Source organism: Diceros bicornis, chromosome 32 (genome assembly GCF_020826845.1).
Source record: "Diceros bicornis minor isolate mBicDic1 chromosome 32, mDicBic1.mat.cur, whole genome shotgun sequence".
Taxonomy (NCBI): Eukaryota; Metazoa; Chordata; class Mammalia; order Perissodactyla; family Rhinocerotidae; genus Diceros; species Diceros bicornis.
The window spans coordinates 38,327,137-38,340,474 of record NC_080771.1 but is presented as its reverse complement, the minus strand read 5'-3'; the positions used below and the strand labels follow the sequence as shown (position 1 = coordinate 38,340,474).

The following is a 13,338-nucleotide window of genomic DNA, read 5'->3' as shown; positions in this document are numbered from 1 at the left end:
ATTTGCAGCTGTACGCTCCACTGTCACTTGTCACTTTTTTATTTCTGAATAGCCCCGTCCGTGTGCGGAGCCCTCTAATCCTTGGGGCTGGGTGGCCAGAGGTAGGTAAGACGAGGGGCCAGCAAGGTTAGCGACAAGTCAGAGAGCTTTGCTTCATCCCACGGAACCATCTCAGCCTTGGGAGTCATTACTGCGCCTATTTTACAGATGAGGAAACTGAGGCACATCACGTGACCCGTTGGGGCAGTCAGAATCGGAAACCTTACCTGTCCATCAAAATCCTGACTGTCCCAAGGAAGAAAAAAACCGCATTAGTTCTGGGACTCCTCGGGCGACTCCGGCTCGAGTGCACCCCCCACCTCCCAGCTTTTCGCCGGCAGCAGGAGCTGATCTCCGCGGGACCCACCGCCCCGCCCCGCCCCGCGCCCGCCCCCGTGAGACCCACCGCCCCCGAGTCCCGCCCCATCTCCACCCCTGCCCCACCCCCTGCAAGTCCCCTCGACTCCACTTCCGGTCCCGGGAGGAGCCGTCGCGGCCTCCGCAGGTGTGTTCCCTCCGGTCCCCCACCCCAGCCCCACCCTGAAGGAAGCTCCCGGAGCCCTCGAGGTGGACACTGGGGTGGCACCGCCCCCGCGAGCGGGACGCCCGCCCCTCCCCCCTCCCGGGTGGGTTAGACACGTGGCCCCCAGGCCGGGGAGGTGCCAGGGTCAGGGCATGGGCCGGCCCCGGGAGGTGCCTGCTCCCGGGACCACCGCCCGTTCTTGCAGCGGCTCGTGTGGCGTGACCTCTGGCCACCTCGCGCAGTCCAGCCGGCCAGCCGTGAGCTCGAGGGCTGCCCCGCGGCTGCGGACGCTCCAGCGACACCTGGGCTCCCCGGAGGTAGAGGGCAGGCCTGGACGCTGGGTTCCTGTCCCCTCGTCCGCCTGGTGACCCATGAGCCAGGGATCAAAGAGCTGGTTTCCGGGAAAACAAGGAGACCCGGCCTGGCCACCCATGGCCAGCACTGACTGGCTGGAAGGAGGGGCTGCGGGGGGGGAGGCCTCTGTGTGGAGAGGCCCTTCCGTGGCCGGGTGCAGGGGAGGGGGCCCTAGTGGGGGCGGGAGGACGGGCTAGTGGGGAGAATGGGGAACGCAGGTCCGCGTTGTTTGTGGACTGTCTGCAGTGTTAACACCGCAGCTTCCTGGGGCTGACTCAGCATTTCCAGCCCCTCTCCCCAGGCCCAGGGGCTGTTTGGGACTCTGTGCCCTGGGGCTGTTGGAAGGCTGTTGCCTCACAGGGCTGGTGTGGACACAAGGCTGGGCCCCACACGCTGGTCCCTGCCCCTCTCTCATGGCCCAGGGCAGAGGCATGGAGCCTGTCAGCAGCCCACTGACCACACATGTGCTGGACACCGCCTCAGGGCTCCCAGCCCAGGGCCTCTGCCTCCGTCTGTCCAGGCTGGAGGACCATGGCCAGCAGTGGACCGAGCTCAGGAAAAGGTAGGAAGGAGGTCTGGGGCAGGGCACGAGTCCAGACCACCTCCCCCCAGTGCAGGGCCCGTCTTGAGTCCCAGCCTGAGGAGTGCGAGCCCTGAAGGCTGATCCAGGGCTGACCGCTGCCGGATGGTCCCCCTCGGAGCCTCTGCTTCTTCAGGCTGCTCGGGACGGTCCAGAGAACGCGCGAGCCGGGGTCTCCGTCAGCAGCTGGGTTGGTTAAGGCCTGGGGTGAAATCTAAAAGGCCTCATTGTCACCCTGATTAAGGTAACCTTGTGTCAGCTGAGCACTTTCTGTTCTTTTCATTCTCACTAACCCGTGGGCAGGCACTGTAATTATCCTATTATAGATGGGGAGACTGAGGCAGCAAAAGGCAGGGTCACAGCTGGGATTCTGTACTGCTCAGGCTCGGGTTCTGCCGGGGAAGGGGGTGGGGGGGACTCAGCCGAGGCTGGCTGCCTTGTGAGCAGGTTCCCCAGGCCCTCCGTCTTAAAGGAGGCAGGCTTCCTCTGGTGGTGGGAGTGGGGGCCTGGGTCCCAAGGTTCAGGGCCTGAGGGTAAGAAGCCCACCCCCTCCTTGTTCAGCCCTTCACAAAAGCTGGGGGTCCAGGTCCCACGTGACTGGTCACCCCTGGTTTTGGAAGAATGCATGGCGTCCGTGGGGGGTCATATAGACCCATTCCCAGCCCCCCATAAACTGTGCCCATACGCGCTGCTCTTTCTAATCACGGTAGAGACGCCTGAAAGCACAGCTGGTGGGAACAGCATGAGGTTTTTCCGGAGTTGATGGGGGCCCTCAGAGCCCTCCAATCGGATGCTCAGTGCAGCTGGAAACAGGCTGCCATGCGGATGGGGATTTGGGTAGTTACTGATACAGAGAGCCACGCACAATATATTAAATGAAAAATGCACATTATAAAACAGTATGAAAAGCATAATCCATTTTATTTCTTTTATGTTTGTAAATAAGTATACTTATGCAGAGAGAAAACCTGGAAAAATATATGCCAAATATAAAGTGATTATTGCTCATGGGATAGATCGTGCGAGAGTTTTTTCCTCTTTCTGCTTCTCTGTACTGTGATTTCCTAAAAGACAGTGCAGCCGTGTCCCTAGGCTGCTCCAGAACCAGGCTCTAGAATCTGTCCCGCTGCAGCTGTCCTGGCCCTACTCATCCAGGTTGGAGTCAGGCTGTAGGGGTGTCTGAGGTTGCGGGCCTGCAGACCCAGAAGAGCTGGGGGTGGCGGGGACACGGCTCCTCATCCCCCTGTGCATCCCCCCTCCCCCTCTCCAGCTACACCGACCCTGACGGCCGCTGCCCTGGGCTCCTGCCACCAGGCCAGATGAAGGCAGGCACCTACAAGCTGTCCTTCGACACCGAGGGTTACTGGAAGAAGAGGGGGCAGGAGAGCTTCTATCCATACGTGGAGGTGAGGGCCAGGGGCGGGCTGGAGGGGGGAGGTCCTGCAGTGGGCAGGCTGGTTCCACCCCTCAGCCTCTCCCAAGGATGTGGCAGGCGGTGAGGTCGCCTGCTTTAAGCTCCCAGAGAACAAGTGTCAGGACTTTCCCACAACAGTCCATCCCTGCGCTGCCCCTCGGTCAGGTGTGGGGGGCAAGGCCGAGGGTGACTCAGGCCCTGTGGACAGAGGTGTTCACCTGAACCCTGTCCAGCTCACTGGGCCTGACCTTACTGCCTCCCCCTCCACCTGACCCTGTTCAGGGTGGACCCCTTGGGAACCTGCAGGCCCAAGGGTCCCTCAAGCCAAGCGCTTTCTTCAGGGAGGATTCAGCTCCATCCACATCCCTCACCACGTTAGGGCTCCAGCTGGCCCAGGGGCTCCTGCCCCCCTCGACTTTAGCCCCCGGCCCACAGCCTGGACTGCTGAGTCCTCCCCAGGACCATTGGGGCCAGGCTGCTCGTGTGCTGCATGTGGGCCCCTCGCTCTCTTCCGGTTCCTTCTTTGCTTCTCTCAGGTCGTTTTCACCATCACAGACGAGACCCACAAGTTCCACGTACCCCTGCTGCTGAGCCCGTGGTCCTACACCACGTACCGAGGGAGCTAGTGGCCAAGCCACTGTCGCTCTGGCTGACTGCCAGCTGCCCTACGAGCACCAATCCCATCACCACAGCCACCAAGCCACCCCCAGCCCTCAGCAGACTGGGCTCCATGTTCCTCTGGGGGCGTCTGGCCCCCAGTCTCCCAGTGGCAGCTGTGACTCAGACATCAATAAAGTCGGTGCTGGCATCTGCAGGGCTGCTGCAGTCACTAGATAGCTTGGCTGGGGCCGCCCAGCCCCGAGGTGGGAGGAAGAGGGCGGGCATGCACGCAGGCTGGACCCACAGCAGGGAAGGAAGCAGACGGGACCAGGGGCCCTGTAGTGGGCCCCACATAGCCACGCAACAGGACACAGCCAACGTGAAGAACCTTCATTTGCTGACGACACAAATCTAAAAAACAAACACCTGCTGTCCTCGGTGTGTGAAAGAGGGTATCCTCCAGTCCCAGGCGGGGACTATGTTGGGGTGCCCACGAGTCCCGCGGGGCCCTGGCCCAGCGTCTGCCCAATCACGGCCGTCTCCAGGGGCTTGAAGCCCACGTTGTCCAGGGGGATCCCGAAGGCCAGGAGCTTCGCCTCGTAGGTGCGCAGCAGGTCGTTGTGGGCCTGTGGGGACAAGAGCGTCAGGGGAGGGGGCAGCGGTCACAGCACCAAGCAGACCCTCACTTGGGCCCACCCAGCTCCGTGGAGGGGTGGGAGGGTGGTGGTGCAAAACCATAAAGCTAACCTTTACCAGGGGGCCTGGCCTGACTCAGAGCAAAAGTGTCGTCAAGATGGGCCTGCCCCGTGGCTTAGCGGTTAAGTGCGCGCGCTCCGCTGCTGGCGGCCCGCGTTCCGATCCCGGGCGCGCACCGACACACCGCTTCTCCGGCCATGCTGAGGCCGCGTCCCACATACAGCAACTAGAAGGATGTGCAACTATGACATACAACTATCTACTGGGGCTTTGGGGAGAAAGAAAGAAAGAAAGAAAATTTAAAAGTGTCGTCAAGAAAAGGGCACCAGGGCTCGGAGCTGAGAGTTCCAGGCCAGGCTCCAGGAAGAACTTGGGGGCTGGCCTGGCTCTCCCCCTTCACTATAAATGGACTTCCTGGCGGTCAGTTCCCCCAAGAATGACACACACGAGTAGCTGGCGCTAATTTTGTTCGTATAAGTATCAGGAGATGCCAGAGCACCTAAGGGAAGGTCCAGATGGGCAGATGAGGCTGGGGAGGGCCGAAAAAAGGCCCAGCGCCAACGACAGGTGCTGTCTTCATCCTGGGGTTCCACAGGCCTCATGTGCGATGCCCACCCCGCAGTATGACAGGCATTTCTGGGTCACTCATGGGGGTGCTGCTCCTGGTAAATGTGTCTGCAGGCAGCACTGTGTCTGCGTTCCCCACGGGCAAAGCCCAGACAGAACTGTGGGCTCAATTATGGAGCTGGGAACACTGGGTGCCCGGGCCTCTCAGGCGTGGCACGGACAACAGCGGGCACCACCGTCCCCAACTGCAGGAGGCCTCCGTGCCCACGCCTGTTCTCAGCGTGGAAAGGGAGTGTGGCTTCCATCACTTACAAAGGAGTTGGAAAAGGTCAGACCCATAACTGTCCCCTGCTTGAAGGACCTGGGCATCAATCTGGGGAGTAGAGGCGGCCCCTCCAGTCACCCCAGAGGCCAGGTCAGCACTGCGGTGCAAGTGAGGGTCAGACGGGGAGACAGGGACAGAGCCTGCTGGATGAGACAAACTGCCCTCATTTCCTGGACATGCACCGGGCAGGCCCCGTAAGGGACACCAGGACAATGGCCGGAACTGTGGGGATGTGCCCCAGGCTACACGCAAGCCAGTGACCCTGGGCAGGCACAGACGGCCTCAGGCTGTGTCCACACCCGCCTCCTGGGCAAAGGTATAAACGGGGTGGGGTCGGGCCCTGAGGGAGGGGCAGGGCTCGTGGTACCTTGCAGACGCGGGCCAGCTCGTATTGCAAGTCCTTGATGGCACTGTTCTTTGATTCCAGAACATCCTGAGGAGAGAAAAACAGACGTGAGTCTGAGACTTCGGGGCCGAGGCAGACGGGTTGGTGGGGCTCCAGCAAGGGGACCTCAGATGTCCAGGGAATGGCGGCCTGACCCCATCACGCATACATCCACAGGGAGCAGCCAGTGTGGAAAGGTCTCCAAGGGAGAAAGGATCTGCCCCTATAAGGAAACTGTCTAGATGGTGAGAAGTGAGGACGGGGGTTTGAGGGGCAGCCCACCTGGTTCTGGAGCTGCCTGTTGCCAACCACGGCCCAGGAAAGCCCCCTCGAAGCCCCACCTGCCGCCTGGGAGTCACTTCCCTGGGGGTTCCGGCCACCCAGAAAGGCGAGCGCTGACCCACACTGCACCCTGGCCCACGGGCGTAGTGGCAGTGTCCGCTGTGGGCAGGACGTCTTTACCCCCCCATCACAGGGCCTCCTCCAGCTCCAGGAGGCCCTTCCCAAGAGGAGAGGCGGGAAAGCTGGCCTCCGCTTTCTAATGGCGTCCTCACTCCACCTGCCTGCCAGTGGTCTCGGTGATTCACACGCAAATCAGGACAAGGACAGAGAGAAGCCCCGAAGCCAGGACCACGGTGCTGCTGGCCCAGGCGAGGCCCCTCCTATGTGGCTGCGCTACCCCAGGCCCCAAGAGCCTAGCCCTGGTGACTCGGGTCCCACAGGCACTGCCACCTCTGAATCAGGACCCTGCTCCCCTGTGAGCCAACACCTGGTCTCAGCCAAAAACGTGGGCACACGTCACCTGGGACTCCCAGCCCCTCCTCACTGGGAGACGAGTCCTTCATCCTGCATTGGCACCCGTGTGCTCCCCGCCTGCCCTCCAGGTCCCATGTGTGGCACAGTGGGCTTGCTCTGATCCAGTCCTCCCTGCCCAGAACCTTCCATGGTTCCCATCGGCTCCAAACTTGGGGGCAACGCTGACAGGCTTCAGAATCACCCCAGCTAGCTCTGTTCCTCTCAGGTCAGCCCTGCATCCCCGCAATGCCCGGGCGGCAGCGAGGGGCTCCTAAGTGTAAAAAAGAACTAAGTGCGAGCCACAGGCCTCAGGTCGAGGCCAGTGGGGAGCAAGCCAGCCTGGAGTGGTTTAAATAAAGACCGGGTGATCTGACACAAAGCCAATCCTCGGGCCTGGAGGCCACAGGGGCAGATGGTGTTCAGCTGAACTGCATGCTGACAAATCACCTTAAAAATGCTGCCTGTGCTGCTTCTCAGGATCAAACACACCTGCACAGACAGTGAGGTGGCCTCACTGTGACCCAGAAAATCTGTTTCTCCGTGAAGGAAGAGCGGAGACAGACAGGTGCCCTTCACCCTGGAAGCATCTATGTCTGGGACAAGCCAGCCTCCCCTCACTGGGCCTCTAGATGGAGACCAGCTGCATTTCCAGGGGCCCATGCACACCTGTGTCTGTCCCCAGGCCCCCAAGGGAGGCACCCCTGAAGCCCCCTCAGCCCTGGTGGCTACAGGTCACCCAGCCAGCCGGGATCGAGTGTCAGCCATGCTTCCCTGGCAGCCACAGACCCCTCGTCCAGCATCGCCCCCTCTTCCTGTGACACCCCCAACCCAACCAGTAAGCAGAGGGACAAGGCCCAGCTCTGGCTAAGAGATGACCTGCCAGGTGCTATTGGGGCTTCTGCTGCTGGGTCAAAGGCGGTGGTGATTGCCGTCCTAATTCCTCAGGTGACCAGCTGGCCCGTGGGCACCTCGGCTTCATCTGTCTTGTTTACTCCTGCCCCTGGTGCCCAGGACAGTCCCAGCACAGAGGAGTGCCATAAATAATGTGGACTCATGAGCAAACACACTCCGGCCTCTGATCAGACGTAACTCCCTCTGGGAAGCCTTCCCCGGCACCCGCCGCAAAGCGTACCCACAGCCCTGCACGTCCCTGTCCTAAGTGCCCACGGCCTAAACCAGTGCATCTTAGTGTCTCAGGCAGACGGTGGCAGTGGCCTCGGCTGAGAGCTCAGAGGACTCCGCCATCCCCCCGGCCTGTGTCTGGGTCTGTCACCAGATGACCAAGGAGCTCAGGCCCAGAAGTTCAAGAGTGACCCAGGGCCTGACCGGCTAGCTGAACCCATCTTGAGAACTGAACAGGCAGCTGGCTTGGGGACTGGAAGGCGCCGATAAGGAGGGTATCAAGGAAGACCCTGAGGGAAACTCAAGCAAAACTGACGAGAGGGAGGGAGGAACTGCGCGTGGGGAGTCTAGTGGCTCAACCATGGGAAACCCATGACAGCCCCTCCCCGAGGTTAACTGAGGTAGGGTCTCCACTGGAATGATGGAGGCTGGACATGCACAGGGTCCCGCCTTGAGACAAGTGACCCCCGACCAGAGCTCAGGCTGCCCGCTGGGTGCCGGAGTATGGGGCACTAGCCGTGCCCCTCCCCAGGAGCCAGTCAGGCCTACCTCCAGCTTGCGGGACACGAGGGTCAGAGCCGCGGGGTCCAGGTTGGAGGCCGCCAGCACCTCATTGAACTGCACCTCTTTCTTCTCCACAGCAGTGTTCAGCGCCTGCAGTTTGCGTTCCAGGACCAAGTTCTTGAAGCCCACCTTCTGCTGCACCTCCAGGATGGCCGCAGTGAACTTCTGGTAGAGCTCATCCCGCTCCTGCTGCACCTGCACATAAGCCGTGGTGGGTGAGGCCGCCTCCCCGGGGACATCTCAGTGGCAAGAAGCCTTCTCCCACCTCCGCCTCTGGGCCAGAACACACCGCTTCCACAGAGAGAACACCTTTCACCAGTGCCCACCACGGGCAGGCAGGTCTGTGTCGCCCACACCACTGCCCACCACAGGCAGGCAGGTCTGTGTCGTCCACACCACTGCCCACCCACTCTCTGTGACAGAATTAAAGGCAGGCAGCTGTCCACACTGTGGAGGGCAGGAAGAAACACTAGTTGGGCCCTCCTCTAGGAAAGTGTCTCAGGAAGTCACGGGGCACCCTGGATAGAGCTGCAGAGGCCCCACAGAAGAGTCAGGGCTGGCTTTGCCCTGGGTTTGGGCAGTGGGCTCGGGACACATGTGTCCTTGATCGCCCCCATGTGAGATCCAGAGTATTGGACTCCAGAAAGCAGTGTTTGGGGGTGGGGGGGCCTCTTGGGGATCTACTCCCTCTGCTAGCCCCAGATCCTGGAACCCCAGGTGCTGTCCACATGCTCCACAAACAGCAGATTTAGGGCACAGCCCTGGAGTAACTGCCTGACAATCAATAAATGTTCTGTAGAAGTGTAAAGAGTGAACACCTCTTAACCCGACTTCCCAGAGGCCATGTGAACGTTTGGTGGGACTCCTTCCAGAATGTTCCCTAGATATGTAAAAACACGCATTACTGCTAGGAAGAGAAGCGGACTGTGCTAAAGCCCTGCAGCACATTATCCTTCTAACTACTGCGTAGTATTCCCTAGATTTGCTTCAACCCAGTCCCTGTCCCTTTGGTCTGTAAAATCGGCTGACAAATCTGTGCTCTTGGTTTCCTAAGGAGACGCTGACATGGGCACGTACCAGAAACCACATTCAAACAGAAGAGAAGGTGGCAGGGAGCACAGGCTCCAACACAGGCCTCTGCTCGGCTCTGCTTTCTTCTCCCCTATTCATACCCACCTTAACCAGCAGGGAGGGACATCACAGTGGCTACCCTCGGGCCCCTTCCCCTGGGCTGTCCATCAGCCTGCAGAACCCTCTGAGGCATCTTTGAAGAAGGTGAATCTAGATCTGACTTGCTTATGGAGTGTTCCTGAGGAACCTGGCCCATTCCATTATCACTGTCTGATATCGTGAACTTCAGTTAGGTGAGAAAAGATAACCTGCACTAACAGACAGCGCACGCAGACAGACTGCTTTGCCCCAGACCCTGGACACTGCACAGAGGCAGGGAGGGGTGTCTCTGCCACTCACTGGAAATCTCAGAAAAGCACATTCACTGAGACATTTTCCACCCAATCATAACAGCAAAGGTTCGAACTAGTGAGATCTGGGGCGGGGAGGAAGTGGCCCCTTGGGCAGGTTGGACCGGATCATCACTCAGAACGGCCCTCCGGGCAGACTCTATCCAAATTGTGAACGTAAACCTTCTGGTCCAGTGATTCCACTGCAAGAAACTGACTTTCCTAAAAGAGATATTCACACAGGCACACAAAGATAAACTTAAAAGGATAATTGTGGCAGCGATGCTGTAACAGCAAAGGATTGAAACAGATGTTCGTCAAGGGGAACTGGCTAAATCCATGACTGAGCGTCCCTGTGGGGAATGAGGTGGCTGCTCCGCATGTGTAATCTGGAGAAAAGGCATGACACACTGAGACAAAAGGTGCGTCCAAGGCATGATCCCACTTCCGTGAAGTACGAAGTCATTCCTACACTAGGACACCCAGGAAGAAGCCTGGAAGGAGACTCAGGAAGCGGTCACTACTGTGAGGACCAGTGCTGGGCAGCAGGAGGACCCTCTCGTTTTTACTTACAGACTTCAGGATTCCTGACTTCTTGACAATGCGTATGTAACCATTTAGTACTTAGAAACATGTATATCGATGAAAAAGATCCTTGCTGTGAGGGGCCAGGCAGCCTCTGTGTCTTTCAGAGGTGACACCGAGGGGATGCAGTGGGCGCCATCTGCTCCCCACAGGGCACCTGCTCTCTGAGACCCTGGGTCTCCTACAGAATGTGCCACAGGTTTTTGCCTCTTAGCAACCACGTAGAATAAGGAGCAGGCAATGGGACCTCCAGCTTCCAAACCCAGAAATCCAGCCACACCCTCAGGACCCCTTCAAGAGGTCTCATCGAGAGAGCTCTTTGAGAACCAATCGCAGGCGACAGGGCACAGCAAGAGCCCTGCCCAGCTGGGGGTCCCGGCCTGTGGGCTGCGGGACCAGCCCAGTGTGTGCTCACCTTCATGAACCGCTGCTCCAGCACCTCATGCTCCCACTGCAGACCCTTCAGCTCTTTCTCAGTGACCTTCAAACGTGCTTTTGTGCACTGGAGAGAAAATGGGGCGGGGGACAGAAAGGATTCAGGCATCCATGTAACACAGCCTCCGGAGTGATGACAAGGCCAAAAATAATCCTCAGCAAGAACTGGCTCAGTTGGGTCCAGGATGGTTCACCTGAATTGGCTGAAAATGAATCTCAAGGTCAAACAAAAGTGTTTACTTGGAATAATATGGGATCCCAGGGAATTCAAGAGACTGGCAAAGCAAGGAGGAAAAACCAAACTACAAAGAGATTTATTTATAATATACCACCTAATAAAGAAACAAATTTAGAAGATTGCTCAGTGATGCAGCCACCTGTTGCCTATCCAGAAGATTTGTCGTTCATCAAAGAAGAACCAGATCTGGATGGTGCTCTACTCTCAGGGCCAGATTGTGATAGGAATGTGAATGCAAGTTTATTGGCTGAAGCCTGCTCCGGTCAAGATGGAACTGATGCTGGTACTTCACATGATTTCAAGTATGGCCTGATGCCTGGCCCTTCAGGTGATTTCAAGTATGGATTGCTACCAGGTACTTCAAATGATTTCAAGTATGGATTGCTACCAGGTGCTTCAAATGATTTCAAGTATGGATTATTGCCCGAATCTTGGCCAAAACAAGAAACTTGGAAAAATGGTGAATCATCTCTAATCAAACAAGTTAAAATGCCCTCATTGTAGCTATGTAGCCAAATACAGACGAACACTAAAAAGGCATTTGCTCATTCATACGGGAGTCAGATCATTTAGCTGTGATATTTGTGGAAAACTGTTTACTCACAGAGAACATGTAAAAAGACATTCCCTGGTGCATAAAAAGGATAAAAAATACAAATGTATGGTGTGTTAAGAAGATCTTCATGTTAGCAGCCAGTGTTGGAATAAGACATGGATCTCGACGCTATGGTGTTTGTGTAGACTGTGCAGATAAATCACAGCCAGGAGGGCAAGAAGGTGTAGATCAGGGACAGGACACAGATTTCCCTCGGGATGAAGAATACGAGGAGAACGAAGTGGGAGACGCTGATGAAGAGCTGGTTGATGATGGCGAAGATCAGAATGAGCCATCTCGATGGGATGAGTCAGGAGATATTTGCATGTCTCTAGATGATTGACTGACCCACTATACTCCTCAAGGATGCTGCATTTGGACATAATATGAATCAACAATTGTTGAACTCGAAGGCTTGCAAAATATGGTACATGCTGGATGGTAGTTATGTTGCTGTGAAAACTGTAGGGTCAAAGCCTTATAGCAAAACAAACTTTTTTTTATATTTGCACAGGACTGTACAGCAAACAACCTTGTAGTTGAATTACATGGAGTCCCCACATCTTCAGTCAGTTATCAAAGTGAAAATGTTTTTTATTTATAGGATCTACAGTAACTATTTGGGTCCCATGAAAATACAGTACTTGTCCTTAAAGAGCTTCATTCATGTGCCACTTGAACATGAATGAGGAAGTCCATTTATGAGAGTACAGTGACAGCTGACCCAATTACTCTGTCCATCAAACCACTCAGGCTAGTTTGTACTAGTAGAGTTTTGTTTCTATTTTTATTTTTATTAATTTTATTTTTTTTAATACAGATTTTCAGTGAGGGGCCTTTTCAACCCCATTGGTTCTACTTTTCTGTATTTTCCATTTTAATTTGCTTCATAACTTAAACCAAGTCTCTTCTAGTCTTGGGTATTATTTCTCGATTTTGTGCTGATGGACATGTTTGTAAGAACTGGAGAGGTAATTTATTGGAATGAACTGACTGACTCCCTCCGTTCCCCCTTTCCTTTCTGACATGAATTTTACTACTTCACAAATGAAGAATGATGTTGCCAAGTTACCGTGGCAAAGTTGACAAATACCACTAAAATGATTATGATTTAGAAGTAACTTTCTCCTGCTGCTCTAATCTGATAAATGGTTACTATATGACATTATCTGACATGGTATTCGGTTTTGGGTATCTGTTATTTTGGCACTATTCTTGTTTGCCTCTTTTTATTTTTGCCAGTGTACTATACCTCAGTCCTATTTGAAAAGACAGAAATATAATCGAAAGAAAATTCATAGAAACAATAAGTAAAATGATTTGTTTTATAATTTATCCTCCATGTCCAGTTTGGTTAGCTTGTTATGCAATATAAGTGAAATATCAGGTTTTTACTCCTGTGCCCTTTTTATCATTAAAATTAACACAAAAAGTGAAAAAAAAAAAAAAAAAAAAAAAAAACTGGCTCAGACAAGCAGCTAAGCCCCACCACGGCGGGTTGGTGGGAATACCTGTCTCCCAGAGCATGAACCAACTCCACTCCCCTCCCCCCGCAGGACACTAGTCAAAGAGAGGAGAAACGCGGCTCCCCGCTTCCTGCCCTAAGGTCCAAGCCCCGCTCTCACTGCCGTTCCTCCTCTTCCGAGCCCAGGAGAGGGTGCCAAGGAGGGTGATGAATCAGGCAGAAACTCACAACCAGGATCTGCTTGTCTCTCTCATAGTTCACGAGCTTCTTCTGCATCTCATTCATCTCATCCCGAGCCTTCTGGAGAGGGTCTGCCAGGCGCTTGTTCTGTACAGACACCTCCACCATCTCCCTCTCGAGGTGTTCCTCCTTCTTCCGCATGTCCTCCATCTGCTCCTGGTGGCGCAAGCAGAGGTTCTGGAGGGGCTTGGCAGGCAGAATTGAGGGGCTGCAGCCTTCAGGGTGAGGGCCACGAGCTGTCCTGCCCACAAAGAATGGTCCTGCCGGCCGCTCGCACTCTGAGGACCTAGACTAGACTGTTTTATGTATAAACAGAGTACTTTTGCACAGTTTTAACCTATTCTGGCTTTTCTAGG

The 13,338-nt window shown here is 55.9% G+C and overlaps 2 protein-coding genes across 5 annotated transcripts in view; one reads left to right on the top strand and one right to left on the bottom strand.

The window, feature by feature from the left end:
* The first annotated feature begins 574 nt into the window (after nucleotides 1–574).
* On the top strand, nucleotides 575–3,718 carry LOC131396330 (5-hydroxyisourate hydrolase-like). Its single transcript, XM_058528594.1, has 4 exons — nucleotides 575–879; nucleotides 1,339–1,478; nucleotides 2,767–2,902; nucleotides 3,447–3,718. Exons 1-4 carry the CDS (start codon nucleotides 715–717, stop codon nucleotides 3,534–3,536), a joined length of 531 nt encoding a protein of 176 aa, XP_058384577.1. The 5' UTR covers nucleotides 575–714; the 3' UTR covers nucleotides 3,537–3,718.
* Nucleotides 3,719–3,885: 167 nt separating this feature from the next.
* Nucleotides 3,886–13,338, bottom strand: part of GAS8 (growth arrest specific 8) — a 22,192-nt gene continuing 12,739 nt past the window's right edge. For 3 of the 4 annotated variants that reach the window (XM_058528590.1, XM_058528591.1, XM_058528592.1), the window contains 5 exons: nucleotides 12,971–13,138; nucleotides 10,425–10,511; nucleotides 7,950–8,159; nucleotides 5,466–5,531; nucleotides 3,886–4,136 (listed from right to left, as the gene is read on the bottom strand). In XM_058528590.1, coding sequence (XP_058384573.1) covers nucleotides 3,987–4,136; nucleotides 5,466–5,531; nucleotides 7,950–8,159; nucleotides 10,425–10,511; nucleotides 12,971–13,138 — 681 coding nt within the window. In that variant the 3' untranslated portion in view covers nucleotides 3,886–3,986. The remainder of the gene's footprint in view (nucleotides 4,137–5,465; nucleotides 5,532–7,949; nucleotides 8,160–10,424; nucleotides 10,512–12,970; nucleotides 13,139–13,338) is intronic. The other variant, XM_058528593.1, reaches the window with a different exon arrangement.

What these genes read in the sequence shown, in the direction of transcription:
- LOC131396330 (XM_058528594.1), top strand. Translation starts at nt 715, where the DNA reads ATGGGCCGGCCCCGGGAGGTGCCTGCTCCCGGGACCACCGCCCGTTCT. An exon ending in TGGACCGAGCTCAGGAAAAG is followed by an intron (nt 1,479 to 2,766) that starts GTAGGAAGGAGG and finishes CCCCCTCTCCAG; the next exon opens with CTACACCGACCCTGACGGCC. An exon ending in GCTTCTATCCATACGTGGAG is followed by an intron (nt 2,903 to 3,446) that starts GTGAGGGCCAGG and finishes TGCTTCTCTCAG; the next exon opens with GTCGTTTTCACCATCACAGA.